Source organism: Budorcas taxicolor, chromosome 17 (genome assembly GCF_023091745.1).
Source record: "Budorcas taxicolor isolate Tak-1 chromosome 17, Takin1.1, whole genome shotgun sequence".
NCBI classification, from domain to species: domain Eukaryota; kingdom Metazoa; phylum Chordata; class Mammalia; order Artiodactyla; family Bovidae; genus Budorcas; species Budorcas taxicolor.
The window spans coordinates 51,401,212-51,421,178 of NC_068926.1; the positions used below are offsets into that span (position 1 = coordinate 51,401,212).

General features: G+C 51.7%; 1 protein-coding gene across 8 annotated transcripts in view; it reads left to right on the plus strand.

Moving 5' to 3' along the window:
• NCOR2 (nuclear receptor corepressor 2) overlaps nucleotides 1–19,967 on the plus strand; it is a 236,966-nt gene that overhangs the window by 89,647 nt on the left and 127,352 nt on the right. For all 8 annotated transcript variants that reach the window (XM_052654728.1, XM_052654729.1, XM_052654735.1 and 5 more), the window contains exons 5-6: nucleotides 6,067–6,246; nucleotides 10,661–10,774. In XM_052654728.1, coding sequence (XP_052510688.1) covers nucleotides 6,067–6,246; nucleotides 10,661–10,774 — 294 coding nt within the window. The remainder of the gene's footprint in view (nucleotides 1–6,066; nucleotides 6,247–10,660; nucleotides 10,775–19,967) is intronic.

Below are 19,967 nucleotides of genomic sequence, written 5' to 3' on the forward strand. Positions count from 1 at the left end.
GTTGGTCATGATGATGATGAGAAACTAACACGGACAGAGTCTCTGCCTGTGGGCCGGGTCCATTTGAGTGTCAATTCCATTGTGCCATCTCAGTTGGATGAAGACTGATCTGCGATCATCTTTTTAAAATGTATGTATGTTTATTGGGCTGCGCCGGGTCTTAGCTGTGGCATGTGGGATCTTGAGTTTCAGTATGCGGGATCTAATTCCCTGACTAGGGATTGGACTCACGCCCCCTGCCCTGGGAGCACCGAGTCTTAGCCGCTGGACCACTTGGGAAGTTCCTATAATCACCTTTTATATAGGGGACCCCAGGCTGAGAGAGCCACTTGCCCACAGTCACCGGAATGTGGGAAGTGGGCACTGAAGCCCATGCAGCCCAGGTCTGCCCAGGATGCTGGCCCCGCTTTGGGCTGTCCCTCTGGCCCTTCGAGCCTGCCATCCTGCCATCCCCTTGCTGGCATCCTCCTCTTAGATTCCGTGACCCCTCAGCCTCCTGGGAGGGATGTTGCTGTTGGAAAAACTCTTCCCTGAAGGGGGTCCTGGGTAGTAGGGGAGCAGGGTGCGTGTGGCGGGGGACACAGGGCCATAACCAGGGAGGCTTGATGTCCTCCCAGAGGGACCAGAGCCCCAAGTGGCCCATGTCCCTGTGCTCACATCTGGTTCTGCCTGGAGAATGGGCTGGTGCGGGTCTCTGGTAAGCCCCCATCAGGCCTCTGCTGCCTGCCTGATGGCTCTGCAGAACTGGGCTCCAAGCCCTCAGGCCTGCGGGTCCTTCTGAGCATCTCTGGGCCTGACAGGCGCTCTGTGAGTCCTTCTGCTTATCCCTCTCCTTCTTAGAGTGCCCCGGGGTGCCTCCTCTCCTTCTGTGAGTCTTTCTCAGTCTCTGCTTCTGTCTCTGTGTCTCTGTCTCTCTCTGCCTGGATGTGTATGTGTATCTGTGTGTCTCTCTGTTTCTCTCTCTGTCTCTGTCTGGTTCTTCCCTTCCTGGACCCCATGGGTGTGGGGGAGTGATGGGCCCTGTGTTGGGGCCTGGCTGGACCAACTCCTGTAATTGCTCCAGGCTGTTAAGAGCATTTGGAAAGTATGAGCGCATTTTGGGCAAGGGAAGAAGCCAGGGGAGAAACACAACTCTGAAGGAGTTCAGATGTTTTTTGCGTCTGTTGTGTGGAATTTAGCTGGATGCGTGAGACAGGAATTTGATGGGATTTTTTTTTTTTTTTTTAACAGCCCTGCTCCCTTCCCCTCCGGCTGTGTTCCTTTTTCATATAAAAATGTTCTGTTTTATAATGCTTCCCTGCCCTCAAGCCTCTGGAGTCCTGTGGCATCAGAGGCTTCCTTTGAACTTCACCAGACTTGGTTCTGGGGACTTTAGAATCATCACAAACAGCACCATTTCTGAAAGTCTCTTTGTCTGTTGGGGCCCCGTTGGCTGAAAGGGACAGAAAACCCATGCAAAACTGGCTTAAACAGGGGTCCTGGCTCATATAACTGAAATACCAGCATTGTTGGCTTCAGGCACAGCTTGATCCAGGTGACATGTCCCTGGGTTCCTGTCTCTGTCCGTTTCTTGGCTCTGCTATCTTGCGTGTGGTCTTGTTAACAAGAAGGCAATTTGAGATTCCAGGCCTTCCTCCTCCCACATTCAAGGTCAACAAAAAGAGCTTTCCCTGTGTTTCCACATTTCCAGACAAGAACTGTTTATCTCCCTGCCTTTGAGTAAGCCCCTGCCTATCCTGGAATCCATCATGGTGACTGGCAGAGTGGACTGTGGGTGCCTGAGCCTGGGCCTGCCCTTTCCTGGGTCTGAGACGGAGGAGGAGGGAGCCCCAGGGGGTCCTCTCCAGCCCTCAAGGCTTTTGCTTACCTCTGTGTCTGTAATTTTACATAATGAGCTTTTCTGTTCCACGTTGGCCTGAATTTTTACGCCAAGGGCATCTGACGGGGAAAATGGTGCCAACTGCTACCTAGCGACTGGTAAGGGTATTGGATTGTTATTTTCCTCCTGTGGGTTTGGACTGAAATGAAGGCCAGCTGCCATTGGGAGAACCATCTGGAGGCCCAGTAGCCGGGCTCCCCCAGTCCCATTCCTGGAAAACTCAGCACTGCAGAAAGCACTCTTTGCCCTCTGGTGTGCATCTTCTATTCACATAATATGAAATTAAGCAGGTTGAAGTGAGCAGTTCAGTGGCATTTAGTCCATTCACGGAGTCGTGCACCATCTCTGTCTAGTTCAAGAGAATTTTCATCATCCCAGAAAGAAACTGTGACCCATCAACACCCACTTCCTCCTCCCCAGCCCCTGGCAACCACCCGTCGGCTTTCTGTCTCTGAGGATTTACGAGTTCTGGCCACTTCATATCAATGGGATCATCTGATATGTGGCCTTTTACGTCTGGCTTCTCTCATTCAGCATCATGTTCTTAAGGTTCGTCTGCGTTGTACCATGGGTCTGTACATCACTCGTTTCTATGGCTGAATCATATTCTATTATACGGAGAGACCACACTTTGTCAATTGATGGCCCGTCTTTGCAGTTTTGCTGAGAATAAAAGCCAAGCCTGCACCTTGAGGAAGAAACCATTGAAGAAGACAGCTTTTCCCCATTAAGACTTTAAGAAAAAGTTTCCAACAACTTTTCCAATAGTTCCTGGTCATTGCCAACTGCTTCATCCAACCCCTCTGCTGCCCTTGTCAGCTTTGGGGACGGAAATCTTTTTCCTCATGGCATTTTATTAAAAATTTTTTTCTTTCTTTATTTGGCTGCCTGGGCTCTGCATTGCAGCATGCGCTCTTTATCGCAGTGTGTAGGCTTCTGCAGGTGTGGTGTGCAGGCTCAGTTGCCCTGAGGCATGTGGGATCTTACTTCCCCGACCAGGGATTGAATCCAAGTCCCCAGTGTTGGAAGGCAGATTCTTTACCACTGGACCACCAGTCCTGCTCATGTCATTTTGAGAATCATCCCCAAATTAGATGAGCTGTTTCGGAGTGTCCTGGCCCTGAAAGCCTCCTGTCCACAGTCCTCGTTCTCACCTTGCTCCTCTCCGTCCCTTCTTGGTCCTGGTGGAAGATCAGAGCGAGGCAGGAGAGATGTTTCCTACAGCAGGTAATAGGATCGGGCTCTGGGAACCACGTACAGCAGGTAATAGGATCGGGCTCTGGGAACCACGTCACCAAAACCTTTCATCTCAAGAACCCTGAGAAATGATTGAGGCTATTGGGGGAGACCAGCCCAGTTTAATTCCGTGCACAGTTTTGCTTCTAATATCAGGGAGTCGTGGACCCTGGAAGGGACCTCGCTCTTGCTTTCCTGCCCAGCCACATGGTTCTGAGGGATGAGTAAATGTGTGGTGGCAACCTTGTTTTTGCTGTAGGAGCCCCTGCCACCTCGTTGTGTGCTCTGCCTGCTTCTGGAGAGTTCTGATTGAGACCTTGTCTCTCCTGTCCTGAGCCCTCCAAGCCAAAGCTCTATCACTTTGTGACTGGTGACCTCAGGCATGTCATTGAACCTCACTGGATCTTTAGTTTCATCTGGAAAATGAGGAAAACTGTACTTCCACTTCCCATGTGGGCTGTGACAACTATGTGAGTTAAGAGCATAGCAAGCTCCAATCCTGGCCCTCAGCTTGGGTTTGTAAATAAAGTTTTATTGGCACCCAGCCATGCCCATTCCTGGGTGTCTTGTCTTTGGCTGCTTTCCCACTGCAATGATGAGTGAGTGGCTGGAGCACAGACTGTCTGATCTGCAAAGACTGAAGTGTTTTTACACCTGGCTGTTTACAGAAAGTGTGCTGACTGCTGGGTTAAAGCCATGCCCGACCTGTGCCTGCCAGTTCCTTGCCCTCTCATCTGTGCTGTGGGAATGCAGTGGCAGCCCCCTGGGAGAGCCACAGTCAGAGTTGAGGGGTAGGGTGTGCTGAGTAGAATGCCTGGTTCAGTTTCCTAGGTGTCCCTGAGGAGCATGGAGGGCCATGTCAGGGCCACATTCGGCCCTGTTGAAGGACTTGGGGCCTCTTCTGCCTTTTCCCCAAGGGTTCTGGGTGTGTGGAGGATCCGAGAGTCCCAACACCTGCTCTCCCCCATGTCTCAGATGGAAATGATAAGGCCAGAGTGATCCCCAGACCCTTGGGCCCTGTGGGCTTCAGTGGGGTCTGTGTGTGTAGGACTGAGACCCAAGGACAGAAAGGGTGGACTTACGATGGCACCAGAGGGCTTCCCTGGTGGCTCAGATGGTGAAGAATCCGCTTGCAGTGCAGGAGACCTGGGTTCAATTCCTGGGTCGGGAATATCCCCTGGAGAAGAGAATGGCAACCCCTTCAGTATTCTTACCTGGAGAATCCCATGGACAGAGGAGCCTAGCAGGCTACAGTCCATAAGGTCGCAACGAGTCAAACACGAGTGAGCAACTGACATACACATAAGATGGTACAGCCTCTGCTCAACTCGAGCTGGGGGGGTCGGGGGAGGGTGGCGCTTGGCAGCCCTGGGGCTGCAGTTGTCCCTGCGAATAATGTGTCCTCTGTCCTCCGGCTGCAGCTGCTGTGGGGGTGGGGAAGCAGCCACCCGGAGCTACTCCTGGGGCCTCCTCTGCCACAGCTGCCGGCTTGGCCTTGAGGATGGTTCAGGGCAGGGGCCAGGTTTTGGGGAGGACGGCTCCAGCCAGTGCCTGTGGAGCCCTCAGAGTGCGCCAGCCTCTGAGCTGAGTGCTCTGCACATAGGTACTCATTCAAGCCTCACAGCAGCTGGGAAGTGCGAATGGTCCCATTGTACAGATGGGGAAACGGAGGCAGGTGATATGCTTGTGGTCACAGTGATCCTGGGTGGGGATTTGAACCCAGCGCCACATAGGTGAGTGCTCTGGGGGCAAGGACTGGGTTTTATTTTACTTCCTCCTCATGGTGCTCCCAGCAGCCTTGGATGTTCAACAAACTTTTACTGGTGGAATGGAGCCACTGACTCCCTTGTTTGCTTAACACATTTTTGTTTTGTTTTTATTTTTGGCCACATCGTGTGGCTTGTGGGATTTTATTTCCCTGACCAGGGATTGAACCCAGGCCCTCAGCAGTGAAAGTGAAGTCCTAACCACTGGGCCACCAGGGAATTCCCAAGTTGGTTTTTTTTTAGCACATTTTGGAAAATGAATTCATTACACAGAGAGTAACACTCAGTGAAGAAAAAGCAGAAAAACACTGGTAAATAAAAAGAAGAGGTAGGAAGAAGGGTGGGATGAATTGGGAGATTAGGACTGACATAGGTATACTACCATGTGTAAAAGAGATAACCAGTGGAAACCTAATGTGTAGTACAGGGAGCTCAACTCAGTGCTTTTTCATGACCTAGAGGGATGGGATGTGGGGTGAAGGTGAGAGGGAGGTCCAAGAAGGAGGGGATATATATGTATAGCTGATTCACTTCATTGTACTGCAGAAACTAACTGTAAAGGCAAGTAATACCTCAGTTTACAAAAAGGAAAGTGAAAATATCCCCCTTTTCTCCCACTTCCCCAGGAAATACTTCTGACATCTCTGTTGCCCATTCTTATAGTTTTCTTGTGCGTTTGTGTATATCTTCTACAAAACCAGATTTGTACTGTGTATGATATTCTGTAACTTGCTCATTTGGACTGAGAATCGTGAATAAGTGTTCATGGAGGGTCAACTGAGGCCAGGCCTTGGGTATTTGGAGGTTGTGGGTTTTGATGCCAGTTCTCGAGAAGCTTGATCTGGAGGGAGAACACAGATAGGGTAACAGGGTAGGAGAGAGGTGTGTAATGGGAAAAGGGAAGAGGGAGGCCTTGCAGGGAGGTTTGGAAAACTTGCATGTAGGAAGATAGAAGAAAGGATCTGAACTTTGGAGAGGGCCAGGGAGGGGGCATCTGGCAGGGGACCAGTGAGGGCAAAGGCAGGGAGGTGGGATCAGTGAGCAACCTTGTGTCTGGGACGTGGGGGCCGGCACAACAGATGCCGGGTGTGTTGGTACCTGAAGTCATGGCTGGAAACGTTCAGTGTATTGGGGGTGTGGGTGCCTCCTGTCCTGATCCCATGCCTATTCCTTTCTCCCCTGCAGGACCGCAGCCTGACAGGCAAGCTGGAGCCGGTGTCTCCTCCCAGCCCCCCGCATGCTGACCCTGAGCTGGAGCTGGTACCTCCACGGCTCTCCAAGGAGGAGCTGATCCAGAACATGGACCGGGTGGACCGGGAGATCACCATGGTGGAGCAGCAGATCTCCAAACTGAAGAAGAAGCAGGTGTGGGTGGGTGGGGGAATGGTGGACCTCAGTTTCCGATCCAGCAGCAGCTGCAGCCGAGAAGATAACATAGGAGGCGTTGCAGTTCGCATGTGATGAGCACTGCCTGTGTGCCGACTCATTTTTATGCCCTTTATGTTTAGTGGACAGGAGAGCTGTTTTGTGTGGTTCTGCCTTTTGGAACTTCCTAATGGAAATGCTCTGGATCTGCCTTGTCCAAAATGGTAGCCACTACCCATATGTGACTGTTGAGCCTTCGAAATGTGCCTCAGTGCAGCTGAGGAATTGAATATTTAATTTAGTTTAATTTGAATTAAATGAGCTGTACACTTGGATAACCAAATGTGGCTACTGTCCTGGATGGCACAGGAATGAACAGCTGTGCGGTGGACAGTTGATTCTCTGTGCCTCCCTTTTCTCATCTGTAATGTAAAGGAAAATTTCACATGATTCTGGCCCTGGCTCTGGAATCTGGATGAGCTGGACCTCCTACCTCTGCCTCAGAGCATTCACCTCTCTGAGCCTCAGTTTGCTCATCTGTCAAATGGGCACAGACATGACACTACCTCATAGGGTTGTGAGGAAGGGACAGAGTCACGTGATGAAAAGAAATCAGCATTGTCATTGAAATCAAGGAAAAGTTAACATAAAGAATAATAAGATTAATTTTATAATTTTATTTTTACCTTTTCTTGGCTCTTCTGCTTCTCTCTCTGGCATCTTCAGGTGTCTGCTCAGATGTTCCCTCCACAGAGGAGACCCCCCTGACCTTTATAGGAGTCCTCATCCTCACCCATTCTTTATCCTGGAGGTCAGCAAATCCAGCCAGATGTGGCTCAATGCTTATTTTTGTAAATAAAGCCTTATTGGCACATAGCCACATCCAGTTGTTTACACATCGTCTGTGGCTGCTTTTATGATTCAACCGCAGAGCTGGGTGGTCACAAAAGAGACTGTGTGGCCAGCAAAGCCTAAGATATTTACTTTCTGGGCCTTTATAGGGAATTGGCCAATGTCGTCACCCTGCTGAATGGTGTCACCGTTTGAACGAATGTATAGTTTGTTTTGTGACATTGTGGTCTTTTCATGACTACAGTGTAAAAGCAGGGTTCTTTTTTTTTTTAACTTGTATTTATTTAATTTAGTTTTCGATTGTGCTGGGCCTCTGTTGCTGCGTTCAGGCTTTGTCTCGTTGCGGTGACGGGAGGCTGCCCTCTGGTTGTGTGCAGGTTTCTCATTGCAGCGGCTTCTCTCGTTGCAGAGCTCAGGCTCTAGGGCGCGTGGGCTTCAGCAGCTGTGGTGCGTGATGCTTAGTTGCTCCACGGCATGGGAAATCTTCCTGGAGCAGGGACTGAACCCATGTCTCCGGCGTTAGCGGGCAGATTCCCAACCACTGGACCACCAGGGAAGTCCAAAAGCAGGGTTCTTGTCTCCTGTTCCCTGCTGGGCTCCTAGCAACACTGGGACAAAGTAGGTGCTCCTTAAAAACTGTGGATTGAGTCAGTGTAACACCTGTCTTGACCCTGGGGGAAGCAGGGTCACACCTGATTCCCTCCAGGTAAGGATGCATGGGCTCCATGACGGATCTAAGGACTCATTCTGGCCACCATAGGCAGTGGAAGGAAGGCCAGTGAGAGACACTTCCTGGAGGCCAGTTTAGGGCAGTGTGACAGGCTTTGAAAGTTATACAGGGGGAGGGGAGCATTGATTCCAAGAGACCTCGGGACTGTCACTCGCCTGGGGGCGCCTGAGAATGGTCCAGCAGCCTGACCAGTCAGTGAGGCTTGGCCTACTGCAGGAAGTGGGTGGGTTTCCAGGATGGCAGTGCATCATGTGGGGAGGCTGGGCCCTGATTGGAGTCAGCAGTTATTGCCAAGGCCAGTGGAGTGCTGGGCCTTTAGGTCCCCCAGGCCTGGCTTTGGGGTGAGGCTGAAGCTACAGGCCATGTGCACACCTTTGTGACTAAGGCTGGAAGCCAGGTGGCCCAGGGCAGCCCTCGATAGCCAGATTAAAAAAAAAAAGAAATTCCACTTTGGCATTTTTCTTTTTCAAATTCACAAAACATAAAATAACTCTTTGTAAGGTGAACAGTTCAGCGGCATTTAGTCTGTTCACAGCGTTGTATGAGCACCCATTCTATCTAGTTCCAGGACATTTTCATGACCCCCAAAGAAGACCCCTGTGCACACTAGCGGCCACTCCCTTTCTCCCTGCTCCACCAGCCATTAACCTGCTTTCTGTCTCTGCGGATTTGTCTGGACATTTCCTGTAAATGAACCAAACACCACGTGGCCTCTTTTGTCTGGGATCTTTTACTCGGTATCATGTCTTCAAGGTTCATCCACATTGTAGCCTCTGCCAGCACTTCATTCCCTTTGTGGCCAGTATGCCACTGTATGGATAGATGGTCCACAGTTGTTTATCCATTCATCAGTTGGTGGACATTTAGGTTGTCTCCACCTTTTGACTCTCATGAATAGTGCTGCTGTGAGCTTTTGTGTTCCTGTTTCTGTTTGAGCACCTGTTTTCAGTTCTTTGGGTCTGTATCTAGGGATGAAATTTCGAGATCCTACAGTAACTCTGTGTTTAATTTTTAGTGTCTCAGGGAGGGTCCCCTTCACTGATTGGTGAGAATCTTCTTCCCGGCTAAGCATGCCTTCCATTTCTTGGCTTAGTTTCTTTCACACTTTTTGGAGGGATTTCAATGTTTTCCTGAGGGCTGGTTGTCCTTCTGAAAGCCACCACTAGGGGTCACTGTGGGACTGAGGCAGCTTGGCTCAAGCAGCCTGGCTTCTTTCTGCGTGGCCCCTCTCTTGGCTGTATTTTCGAGTTCATAATGGTTTGCTTCATGGTCATGGGCAGCGTGTGTGAGCCTTATGAGCAAAGAACAGTGTTCTCACCTCCCTCAAGATGCCCTGTCAGATTGTATTCCCCGGGCATTGGCCCCCTGTGTGACCTTGGGCCAGTGTCTTAAACTCTCTGGTTTTTGCTTTGCCCTTTTGATATAAAGCAGATAACAGCATGCAGGGAGGTCTTTTATGGTGTTTGGAGGAGGAGGGTCCAGTATGAAGAACACAGGGCTTATGATAATGATAATAATGATGATGAGAAGCTGCTCATTAGGTGCTGAGTGCTTTGTGTGCATCGCTCATTTACTCCTCATATCAACTCTCTAGGATAGAACTTTTTATTATCCCCATTTTCCAGATGAGAAAAGTGAGGCTTGGGGGAGTTCAGCAACTTCTCAAGGTTACACAGCAAGTAAATATAGTTAAGTCCGCTGCATATGAACAAGTTCCATTTCGAAAGCACATTCCTAAGTCCAGTTTATACCTTAGTCCAACGAAGTTACACAGGCTTCCCTGGTAGCTCCACTGGTAAAGAATCCGCCTGCAGTGCAGGAGACCCTGGTTCAATCCCTGGGTTGGGAAGATCCTCTGGAGTAGGGATAGGCTACCCACTCCAGTTTTCTCGTGCCTCCCTGGTGGCTCAGATAGTAAAGAATCTGCCTGCAGTGTCGGAGACCTGGGTTTGGTCCCCTGGAGAAGGGCATGGCTACCCACTCCAATATTCTTGCCTGGAGAATTTCATGGACAGAGGAGCCTGGCAGGCTACAGTCCATGGGGTCACAGAGAGTTGGACATGACTGAGTGACTTTCCCTATGAGCAACTAACTCTCAACCAACAGTTAGCCTAGGTACCTAACTAACACAATCGGGTATATAGTACTGTACTGTAGTAGCTTTATAATACTTTTCACACAATAATACATGAAAAACAAACACAAAAAAATAACCATTTGTAATCTTACAGGACCTTGAAAATTATAGTAATTACATTACAACAGCTGGCATACACGGGCATGCTTGCGTCTTTGAAAGTTTGCAGCTCAAAGGTTCATATGTAGGAGACTTACTGTTGTAGAAATAGGGTTCCAGTATGGACAGTTTGGCTCCAGAGTCTCCGTAGCCTCTCCTGAGGATGACAGGGCATGTGTTTAATGATGGATAATGGGTCACCTTCAGTGAGCCCCCAGTCTGACTGTACGTAAATTAACCCATCCAGGAGGCACGGCCATGAGTCCCACTTTACAGATGAGAAAACTGAGGCACAGCGGGGTTAAACTGCTTGCCAGTACTCACCTAGCGGGTAAATCACCAAGGCGGAACTTACACCCAGGTAGGCTGGCAGTAGAATCTGGAGCCAGCCCAGGTCGGGCCCTTCCCTGTGGGAGCTGGGGCCTCTCCAGGGCTTGGAGTTCCTGCGGGTGACTCAGAGGAAATGGTTAGCAGCCTGACTTCCTGTGTGGGGCCACCAGCCTGGCAGAACGGGGAGCCACCCCCGCTGTTGGGGGGGCCGCCTCTCCTTCCGCCTGCTGGCGTGCTCACCACTACACTCTCCCCGCTCCCCACAGCAACAGCTGGAAGAGGAGGCCGCCAAGCCGCCAGAGCCCGAGAAGCCTGTGTCACCACCGCCCATCGAGTCTAAGCATCGCAGCCTGGTACAGATCATCTACGACGAGAACCGGGTATGCCCCATCCTGTCCTTCATAGCCCCGGCCCCACCTTCTCCTGCTTGCCGTGTGCTGGCCACCAGGTGGGAGGCAGGTGTCACTGTAAAGGATCTGACTCTCTCCCGGGGCCTCAGTATTCCCATCTGTGAAATGGGCATCCCTGTGACCCCCCCTCCCACAGATCTGGGTTTGTGAGTAGGAGGGGAAGGGGTGGCCACTGGAGACCCATCTTGGTGTGGCTGTGGTTTGGACCGTGGCTGGCCTGTGGGATGCAATGAAAATGCAGGCATTAGGTCATAGGAGAGCTTCAGGGGCCAATTGATCAGTGGGGGAGATGGGTAATCACTTAGGTACTCAGAAGAAATTCCTGTAATGCAAAGACAGTAGTAACATTATTTGTCATAACAGCAACATTAGTTGAATAGCTCCTTCTTTTCAGGTGATGGGCAAAGTTTTTTTACATAGCAGTTGTCAGAGAGTAGGTATGGTGATTGTTTCCAATTAACACAGGGAGAAACTGAGGCCCAGAGACATTAAGTGACTTGTCTAAAGTCACACAGCTTGGAAGTGGTGGGCCTGAGATTTGAACCGGTGAGTTGTCAGATCCCAGAGCCTTATTTGTCGACACTGGCCTCTGTTTACACTGAGCCCTGGAAAGAAAGGGCTGTTGGGATGGTTGAACATAGAGTCTGTAGCAGACTGTGGAGTCTCGTAGGGATCTTTGGAGGGCAGCTGTTGGGTGTCTGAAGGGGAAGGGGCTCAGGGTACCCAAAGTAGAGTGTCTCCCAGGGGGCTGAACCCCCAGGCTGGAGCTGCACTGAAGTGGAATCTGTTATCTGGTGAGGTGGTGAGCTCCCCATTTTTCTCAGTCAAACCACTAAGAGCTCAGCTTCAGTGATTTGCAGTTGACTCTTTCCAAATGTGCTCAGGGCCTGTGGATATCGAGTCCCCTCCTTGATTTTACAGGAGAGGAAACTGAGGCCCAGAGAGGGATTGTTCCTTGTCTGCGGTCACACAGTGAAGTGTGACAGATGGACTCCTATGATTCCCCCCAGCTCCTGTCCTTGGCCCCTGGCCATGCTTCCCAGCTGTCTCTGCTGTGAGATTTGCCCCGGCTGCTGGATCAGTGCTTAGAGTTCAGGCAGGCGCTGGAGAGTCCATGGTGTCCCATGGCTTGGATGGCTGACTCTAGAGCTGGGGAACATGTGGTTGGTACCTGTGGCTGTAGCTCCAGGCAGGAAACTATTGGATCAATTGGTTTAGCTCTGCCATCACCTCTTGAAACTGCAATAGATGCAGGATGAGACTGAACTTGCTGGGAGCCTGGGAACTGTGTGCCGGGCCTGTCAGGGCTGGTCACCTCTCACACCGTGGCTTCCTACCCAGTCAACACCGGTAACGATCACAATGATAGGAGAACTGAAGGGGCCGTGTGTACTTTAGCCAGATGTCCTAGGTTCAGATCCCGTCTCTACCATTTTCTGGCTCTGTGACCTTGGGCATATTTCTTAAGCCTCCCTGTAACCCATCTTCCTCACCAGTGAAATAATGATAATTATAGCACCTACGTTGTACCAGGGTGTGGGGATTAAATAAGTTCATTACGTAGCATCCTTGGAACAGTGCCTGCCACCATGTAGGTGCTGCTGCTGCTAAGTCGCTTCAGTCGTGTCCGACTCTGTGGGACCCCATAGACAGCAGCCCACCAGGCTCCCCCGTCCCTGGGATTCTCCAGGCAAGAACACTGGAGTGGGTTGCCATTTCCTTCTCCAGTGCATGAAAGTGAAAAGTGAAAGTGAAGTCGCTCAGTCGTGCCCGACTCTTAGTGACCCCATGGACTGCAGCCTACCAGGCTTCTCCGTCCATGGGATTTTCCAGGCAAGAGTATTGGAGTGGGGTGCCATTGCCTTCTCCATGTAGGTGCTAAGCTTGGGCTATTAATTGTTATTGTCATTGTTCTTTTATTCTTGCCATTGTTTACGTTTTATATGATTTCACTATATTCTTTCCAGACCTGTATAAGATAGGTACTATTATTCTCTCTGTTTTACTCATAAAACCACAGCTCAGAGAGGGAAAGTGACCTACCTGGGGTTGCACAGCAAGTGAGTTTTGAGGCTGGGGATCAGAACCAAGGATGAATTGGCTCCAGGACCCTGTGGCAGAGGGGGCAAAGGCAGAGCCCCTGGAGCTGTCACCCCAGGCCTCCCTGATCCTCAGGTGGTATTGTCCTCTCTTCACCCCAACAGCACCTCAGGCTGGGGAGTTTATGCCCATTTGTGCTGATTTCATCCTGATGGGGTCCTGACAGTAGGTGAAAGACACTGGCCTTCCCCCAGCCCCCTACTCCATGTTTTCAGATGAAGAAAGAGAAACTCTGGGTAATTTCCCCAAGGCCTTACAGGTAGTGAGTGGCAGACTGGGACTCCAGCCCTAGATCCTGAGCTTCTGAGAGCAGTCGCCTGCCTGGCCAGTTCAGGCGCTCTGGCTGGGGCACACTCGTCCCACATACTCCTTCATTTACGCACTCATTCAACAGCTATAACTGAGCATCTGCTTGGGCCTGCCACTGTTTCAGGCACTGGGGTGCAGCAGGGACCCGGCGTCCTGCCTACTCCCAGTGGCTTTCTGGGAGGAGATATCAGTTCAGTTCAGTTGCTCAGTCGTGTCCAACTCTTTGCGACCCTATGAATTGCAGCACGCCAGGCCTCCCTGTCCATCACCAACTGCGGAGTTCACTCAGACTCACGTCCATCGAGTCGGTGATGCTATCCAGCCATCTCATCTGTCGTCCCCTTCTCCTCCTGCCCCCAATCTCTCCCAGCATCAGAGTCTTTTCCAATGAGTCAGCTCTTCTAATGAGGTGGCCAAAGTACTGGAGTTTCAGCTTTAGCATCATTCCTTCCAATGAACACCCAGGGCTGATCTTCAGAATGGACTGGATGGATCTCCTTGCAGTCCAAGGGACTCTCAAGAGTCTTCTCCAACACCACTGTTCAAAAGCATCAGTTCTTCGGCGCTCAGCTTTCTTGACAGTCCAACTCTCACACGCATACATGACCACTGGAAAAACCATAGCCTTGACCAGACAGACCTTTGTTGGCAAAGTAATGTCTCTGCTTTTAAGTATGCTATCTAGGTTGGTCATAACTTTCCTTACAAGGAGTAAGCGTCTTTTTTTCATGGCTGCAGTCACCATCTGTAGTGATTTTGGAGCCCCCCAAAATAAAGTCTGACACTGTTTCCACTGTTTCCCCATCTATTTGCCATGAAGTGATGGGACCAGATGCCATGATCTTCGTTTTCTGAATGTTGAGCTTTAAGCCAGCTTTTTCACTCTCTTTCACTTTCATCAAGAGGCCTTTTAGTTCCTCTTCACTTTCTGCCATAAGGGTGGTGTCATCTGCATATCTGAGGTTATTGATATTTCTCCCGGCAATCTTGATTCCAGCTTGTGCCTCTTCCAGCCCAGCATTTCTCATGATGTACTCTGCATATAAGTTAAATAAGCAGGGTGACAATATACAGCCTTGACATACTCCTTTTCCTATTTGGAACCAGTCTGTTGTTCCATGTCCAGTTCTAACTGTTGCTTCCTGACCTGCATATAGGTTTCCCAAGAGGCAGGTCAGGTGGTCTGGTATTCCCATCTCTTTCAGAATTTTCCACAGCTTATTGTGATCCACAGTCAAAGGCTTTGGCATAGTCAATAAAGCAGAAATAGATGTTTCTCTGAAACTCTCTTGCTTTTTCCATGATCCAGTGGATGTTAGCAATTTGATTTCTGGTTCCTCTGCCTTTTCTAAAACCAGCTTGAACATCTGGAAGTTCACAGTTCACGTATTGAAACCACCCCCCCTCCCAGACACACCATGGGTCTAAAGAATTTGCCCCTCCTTGTCCCAGTCCCTCTTTCTTTCCTTTCATCTACCCCCACCCTTTGCTCCAGCCTTAGACCCTTGTACTTCCTTGAACACTCAGGCATGCTTCTTTCTCAGGGCCTTTGCACTGACTGCGTCCCCTGCCTAGAGCTCCTTTTTCCCCGTTGGGCTGTCTCTCTCTTACTCCTTCAGCTGTTTGCTCAAATGTCCCCTTTTCGGCCAAGGTCCATTTTGACACTTTGTTTAATCCTGAAAACCCATCAGCACCTCCTCTCTCTGGCTTTAATTGTCGCCACTGGACATAATTTATATTTTGTTTGTTTATTGTGAATAGAGGCTCCATGAGGGCAAGGATTCTTTTTTCCCCAGCTGTATCTCCAGCACCTGGCACACAGTAGGTGTTTCTTAAGTATCTGTTGAACAGATGAATGGATGCCAGAGAGGTGGGAGACTCTCCGCAGAGAGAGTCTCTAGTTTTGGGTGGGATTGGCCTGTGTCCCCAGTGGAGGTTGGCGGGGGTCCCCCTACCTGGGCAAGCCTCAAGGGCTGGAGGCCGGGTGGGCAGGAGCAGTCAGGACTTACTGCCCCTTGGGGGATCAATCGGATTAAATTTTAATCCTCCTTCCTTCTCTGCGGGTTCCTCTGAGAGGCGGACACAAGGGTCTATCTTTAAATGCCACGCCGGCTGGAAAATGCGGCTTCCTGCCGGGTAGAGCCTGCCTGGCTCTTCTGCAGACTGGACTCAGGTTCATTATCCATTCGGGGCACATGGACGAGGCGCCAGCATGCATGGGGGGAGCTGCCTGTGTGGGCGGGGCCGGGCAGGTGCACGCAGATGGCAGAGCAGGAGGCAGGGTTGCTGCAGGCCCCAAGGGGCAGGAATGGGCAGGGCGGGGCATGACTGGGATTGGGAAAGGCTTCTTGGAACCAGTGGGTGGGCTGTCGACCTGAGGAGTGCCTTCTGTGGGGGTTGCAGCACATGTGGAGGCTCACAGAGGGGATGGACTCTCGTTTGATCTTGAAAGGGAACGTGTAGGGGTTGGAGGTGGAGGTCTGGCGGGTGTGGGAAGAGGCTCACACTTTGAGTTTGGGTACAACACACACACACACACAGCACTAGCAAAGGATGTTTACACATCCTTATACAGTTTGCATGGTGCTGGCACTGTAGAAGTCCAGGGCAGTGGGCAATCCAAGCAGACTTCCTGGAGGTGACTTGAGCTAGGCCTGCACAAATGGGTACCACTGGGAAAAGGTAGAAGGATATTTCCAGCGAAGAGGATGACAGCCCCTTCCGAAGATGGTGAGGAGGCAGAATTCACGGAGGCAGGGCCCTCCGATTGCTAAGGGATGAGGAGGAAATCAGAGAGTAAGAACCAAGTCCTTTTTTGTCTTAGATTTTAAGCATCTTTCTAGTAAAGTGTGTATACAACGTGGTTAGGACTAAGCTGGACGAAGATGAATAATTCTATCAGTAATAATAACCAAGAATGTGAAGCATTTTGTAGAGCATTTTGGGAGTTCAGGAACCCCAATGCCCAGCTTCAGACTCCCCTCCCACTCGAGTTGTGATACGGGCGTCCCAGGCTGAGCCCCGGCTCTGCCTCTGTGTCTGTCTAACTAGCCCTGGAGTCCAAGGCTTCCTCCAGGTTCCTGTGCATGTAGGGAGTGCTGTGCTCTTGAGTTAACGAGGGCCCATGAATTACACCTCGGCACTCGGTCACTTCCATCCTGCACCTGGAAAGGTTCTGGATGGGGTCTTTAGGCTGCAGCTACAAATGAGGAAGCTGAGCCTGGGGGGAGGGGTAACTGCTCCCCTGAAACTCTGTAGCACTTGCCAGGTATGGAGGGGAGGGTGGTGCAGCCTAGAGTGGGGTGCGGGGGTCCCAGACTTCCTGGGTGGGTAAGTGGGTATTTCTTGGTGCTGCCTCCTCTCTGCAGAAGAGGACGGTGAGGCTTGGAGCTCAGACTGGAGGAGCTAGAATGGGGGCTTCAAGGGGTGGGGGGCTGGCCAGGGGTCTGGTCAGGGTGAGGCTCTGGCCCTCCTGCCCAAGAACTAGGACTCTGTGTGGGTGTCTGGAGGGAGCGGTTCATGTGTGCGTGTGTGTGAGTACATGTGTAACAAAGGACAGTTGTTTTCATATGTGCAAATTGTGTGTTGGAGCCACCTTGCGGGGGACGTGTGTGCACTTGTACCCCACACATGTATGTGTTTATTTGTTTACGTGGGTAGACCTACTGAGGGCTCTGTGTGTGTGGGTGTGTGCCTGTGTGTGGCTCAGCATGTGCGGGGCGTGTGATTCGTATGCATTTGTATGTCTGTGCATGTGTGTGTGTTCCAGTGGGATGACTTTGTGTGGATACACGTGTTTGAGTCAGCACGTGTGGGGCTGAAGTGACTTGCTGAGGGTTAAAGCAGAGCGGACTCCCAGACGTGGGTCCCTGATGGACAGCTGTGTATTTCTCCAAAGCCACCCTGACGGCCCTAGCTCGCTGAAAACCACCAAGCAGATTCCCAGTGGCACCCCGTCCCCACTGCTCCCAGCGCCCTGCCCCTGCAGACTGGACCAGAGAGCCTGGGAGCCGCGATGTGTAGCATGAGGTGGAAGAAGCGCCCCCAGGAAAACGTGAGGAAGTGGGGTGCCAGTTCAGGGCCTGCCTGTCCCATCCTTTACCGGCTACTTGAGCTGTGTGACCCCAGCCTCGGCTTCCTTGTGTGTAAATGAGGCTGATGCTAGAAGCTTCTGCCATGAGTACCTGCAGGAATCCAAAGGGACAGGGCTTACAAGGGATCCAGGCCTGGCACGTGTAGGGGGTCACCTGGTGTGAGCCGTGGCCGTGTCATTACTGTTGACAGCAGTAATAACAGCTAGCCCTTACCTAGCGCTCCCCACATGCCAGATCCTGATTTTAGCTCTGATTCTAGCTCGGAATGTGTGTCAGTTCATTTAATTCTCTCAACAGCTGCATGAGGCGGTGCTGCTCTTGTCCCCATTTCGTAGATGAGGAAACTGAGGCTCGGAGGCAGTGAAGGGATGTGTCCAGGACCACACAGCTGGCAAGTGGATCAGAGCCCAGTCCGGCTGCCTGTGTGGCCTTGCTCTTGACCGCCCTGCCGTCCCGTGTTCCAGTGTTGCGGCATCTTTAGGACTGCTCCATGACAGTTTTTCTTTTTTTCCCTGAGTGACCTTTTGGAAATTGAGTTGTCTTAAAAAGGCCCCAGGGCCACTCAGGGCTTGAGCACAGAGCCTGGGGGAAGGCCTGTTAGGGAGCAAAGGAGCTCTCACACCGGCTGTGTGACAAGAGTTGGCTGCCCTGGGCTGTGCCTCGTCAGCTGGGCTCCCTGTGGCTTTGGAAGGTCAGGAAGGGTCTCTTCCCTGCTCTCTTCTGCAGGGGCTGCAGGAAGGCCCCTCCCCAGGTGCTTGTGTTCCCGAGACAGGGAGGATGTGATAGAAGATGGTATCCTCTGTGCTTCATAGGACACAGGGTTCCTGAGCCCCCGTATGGGTCCCGGATCTGAGACCCGGGCCCAGGGATGTGATGTGGCAGTTCTAGTGTCCCAGTCTCTCCAGCCCTGCCCTTCCTGTGTTTGACGTCACCTCTTTGTCTCAATGGGCAGTTTCCCATCTCTACAGAGCCTCATGAGTACACATAAACTCCTATTCATTCCTCAAAACCCCAACTGTGTATCCCTCCTTTTACCTTTCTGGAGAGAGTGACTAACCCACTTAATGACTCCCTCGTATACCTCACGTACCTTTCCTGCCTGAGCATACTAACCTGCCATCACTGCTCATGACTAACTGCCCACTAGCCTCGGTTTATTGCAGACAGAGGCTAATATTATTCGTTTTGTTTCATGCTGTGGTGCTTAATACAGAGTGGCTGCTCAGATGTTTGTGGAAGTGACCCTGTCCTCTTGCCACCCTATACCCAGTCCTTCTGGTCCAGCTAGGGAATTCTTCCATCTTTGGTCCCCCATGGCTGACAGTTTCTGGCTTTGTGATGTGAGCAGGGCTGGGGTGGTTTGTGGTGACTGCCAGACGGGTACCTGCCACAACTCAAAGAAGATGCGGGACCTAAATCTAGGGGAGGCCCTGGATAGGACCAGCTCTTGTCTTTCTCCCTTCTTGGAGCCTGGAGATCAGAAGAAAGACTTACTATACTATTTTCCTGTGCCTCAGTTTCATCATCTGTAAAATGGGGATATTTCTATCTCCCTGGCTCCGTGTTATGTGTGATTCAAATACTACTAATGCATGCCGTGTGCCCAATGCTTGACTCACTGTAGGTTCTCAATAAAATGGCCATCATTAATGATAATCATCTGCACCCCCCCTGCAAGGTTTTCTGGCCCCCAGCCACACTCTGAGGCTGCTGCCCTCAGGGTTCTGGCTTTGCACAAAGCGGGCCGAGATCATGGCTTGTTCTTGGGTGGGCTGGGCCCAGGGCTCTAGGCAGAGCCGTCCTCGGCGCCAGCTTGAGCCCACCTACATACCTGCCCCCTGGCACGGTCGCTGGGGGAGGGGTGAGGCTGGCCCTCAGCATGCCTCCCCACTGCTGTGACACCTGGGCCTCCAATTCTGTTGTCAGCCATGTCCTCTGGGGCTCTGAGTCACCCCTGTATGGTGGATCTGGATTGGGGGGTCACTGGGGGAGGCTTTCGATCTGATGATGGTGAGTTGCTTGGCCTGCCCTGCCCGTCCACGCCGAGTCCTGGCTGGTCTCCCTGAGTTGGGCTGAGTCATAAGCACCCAGCCTGTCCTGGGTCACGGGAGGGTCTCAGGTCTCCCACGTGTGCACTGTGGGCACCCCGCTTTCCATCTGATAGAGACATCCCCCGAAGCCACCTTTCCCAGCTCTGTGCCCACCCCATCCCCTAGCTGGCCCAGCCAAGCGGGCCCTGTGGTCCCAGAACTGGGGGCCTGGCACGGACACAACGTGTCCTTTATGGTCAGGGTCCAGCCTGTTGAATTCGCAGTCACCTAGCCCTTTCTGCCGTACGTTCCTGTTTTCCTAATAAGTCCTGAGTTGTGAGTGGGGAGGGAGGCGGGGAGCTCCAGGGCAGCTCAGAAATAGTCACATGATTGTGAAATAGAAGAATCCTAGAAAGGGTATCTTCCCCATGCCTCTATCTCGCCCTCTCTCCCCCTCCTCCTCCCCACTCACTGGCGGCACCAGCTCCGAGGTAATTGGAGACACTCAGCCGGCTTCCAGGCTTCCAAGGCAGAGGAAGGCATCTCGAGGCCTGGCCGGGGATCTGTGCCCACCCCGGGCCCTGGGTGAGGGGGCGCGTCGAGCTGGGGGCTTCGGGGGAGCCGGCACTG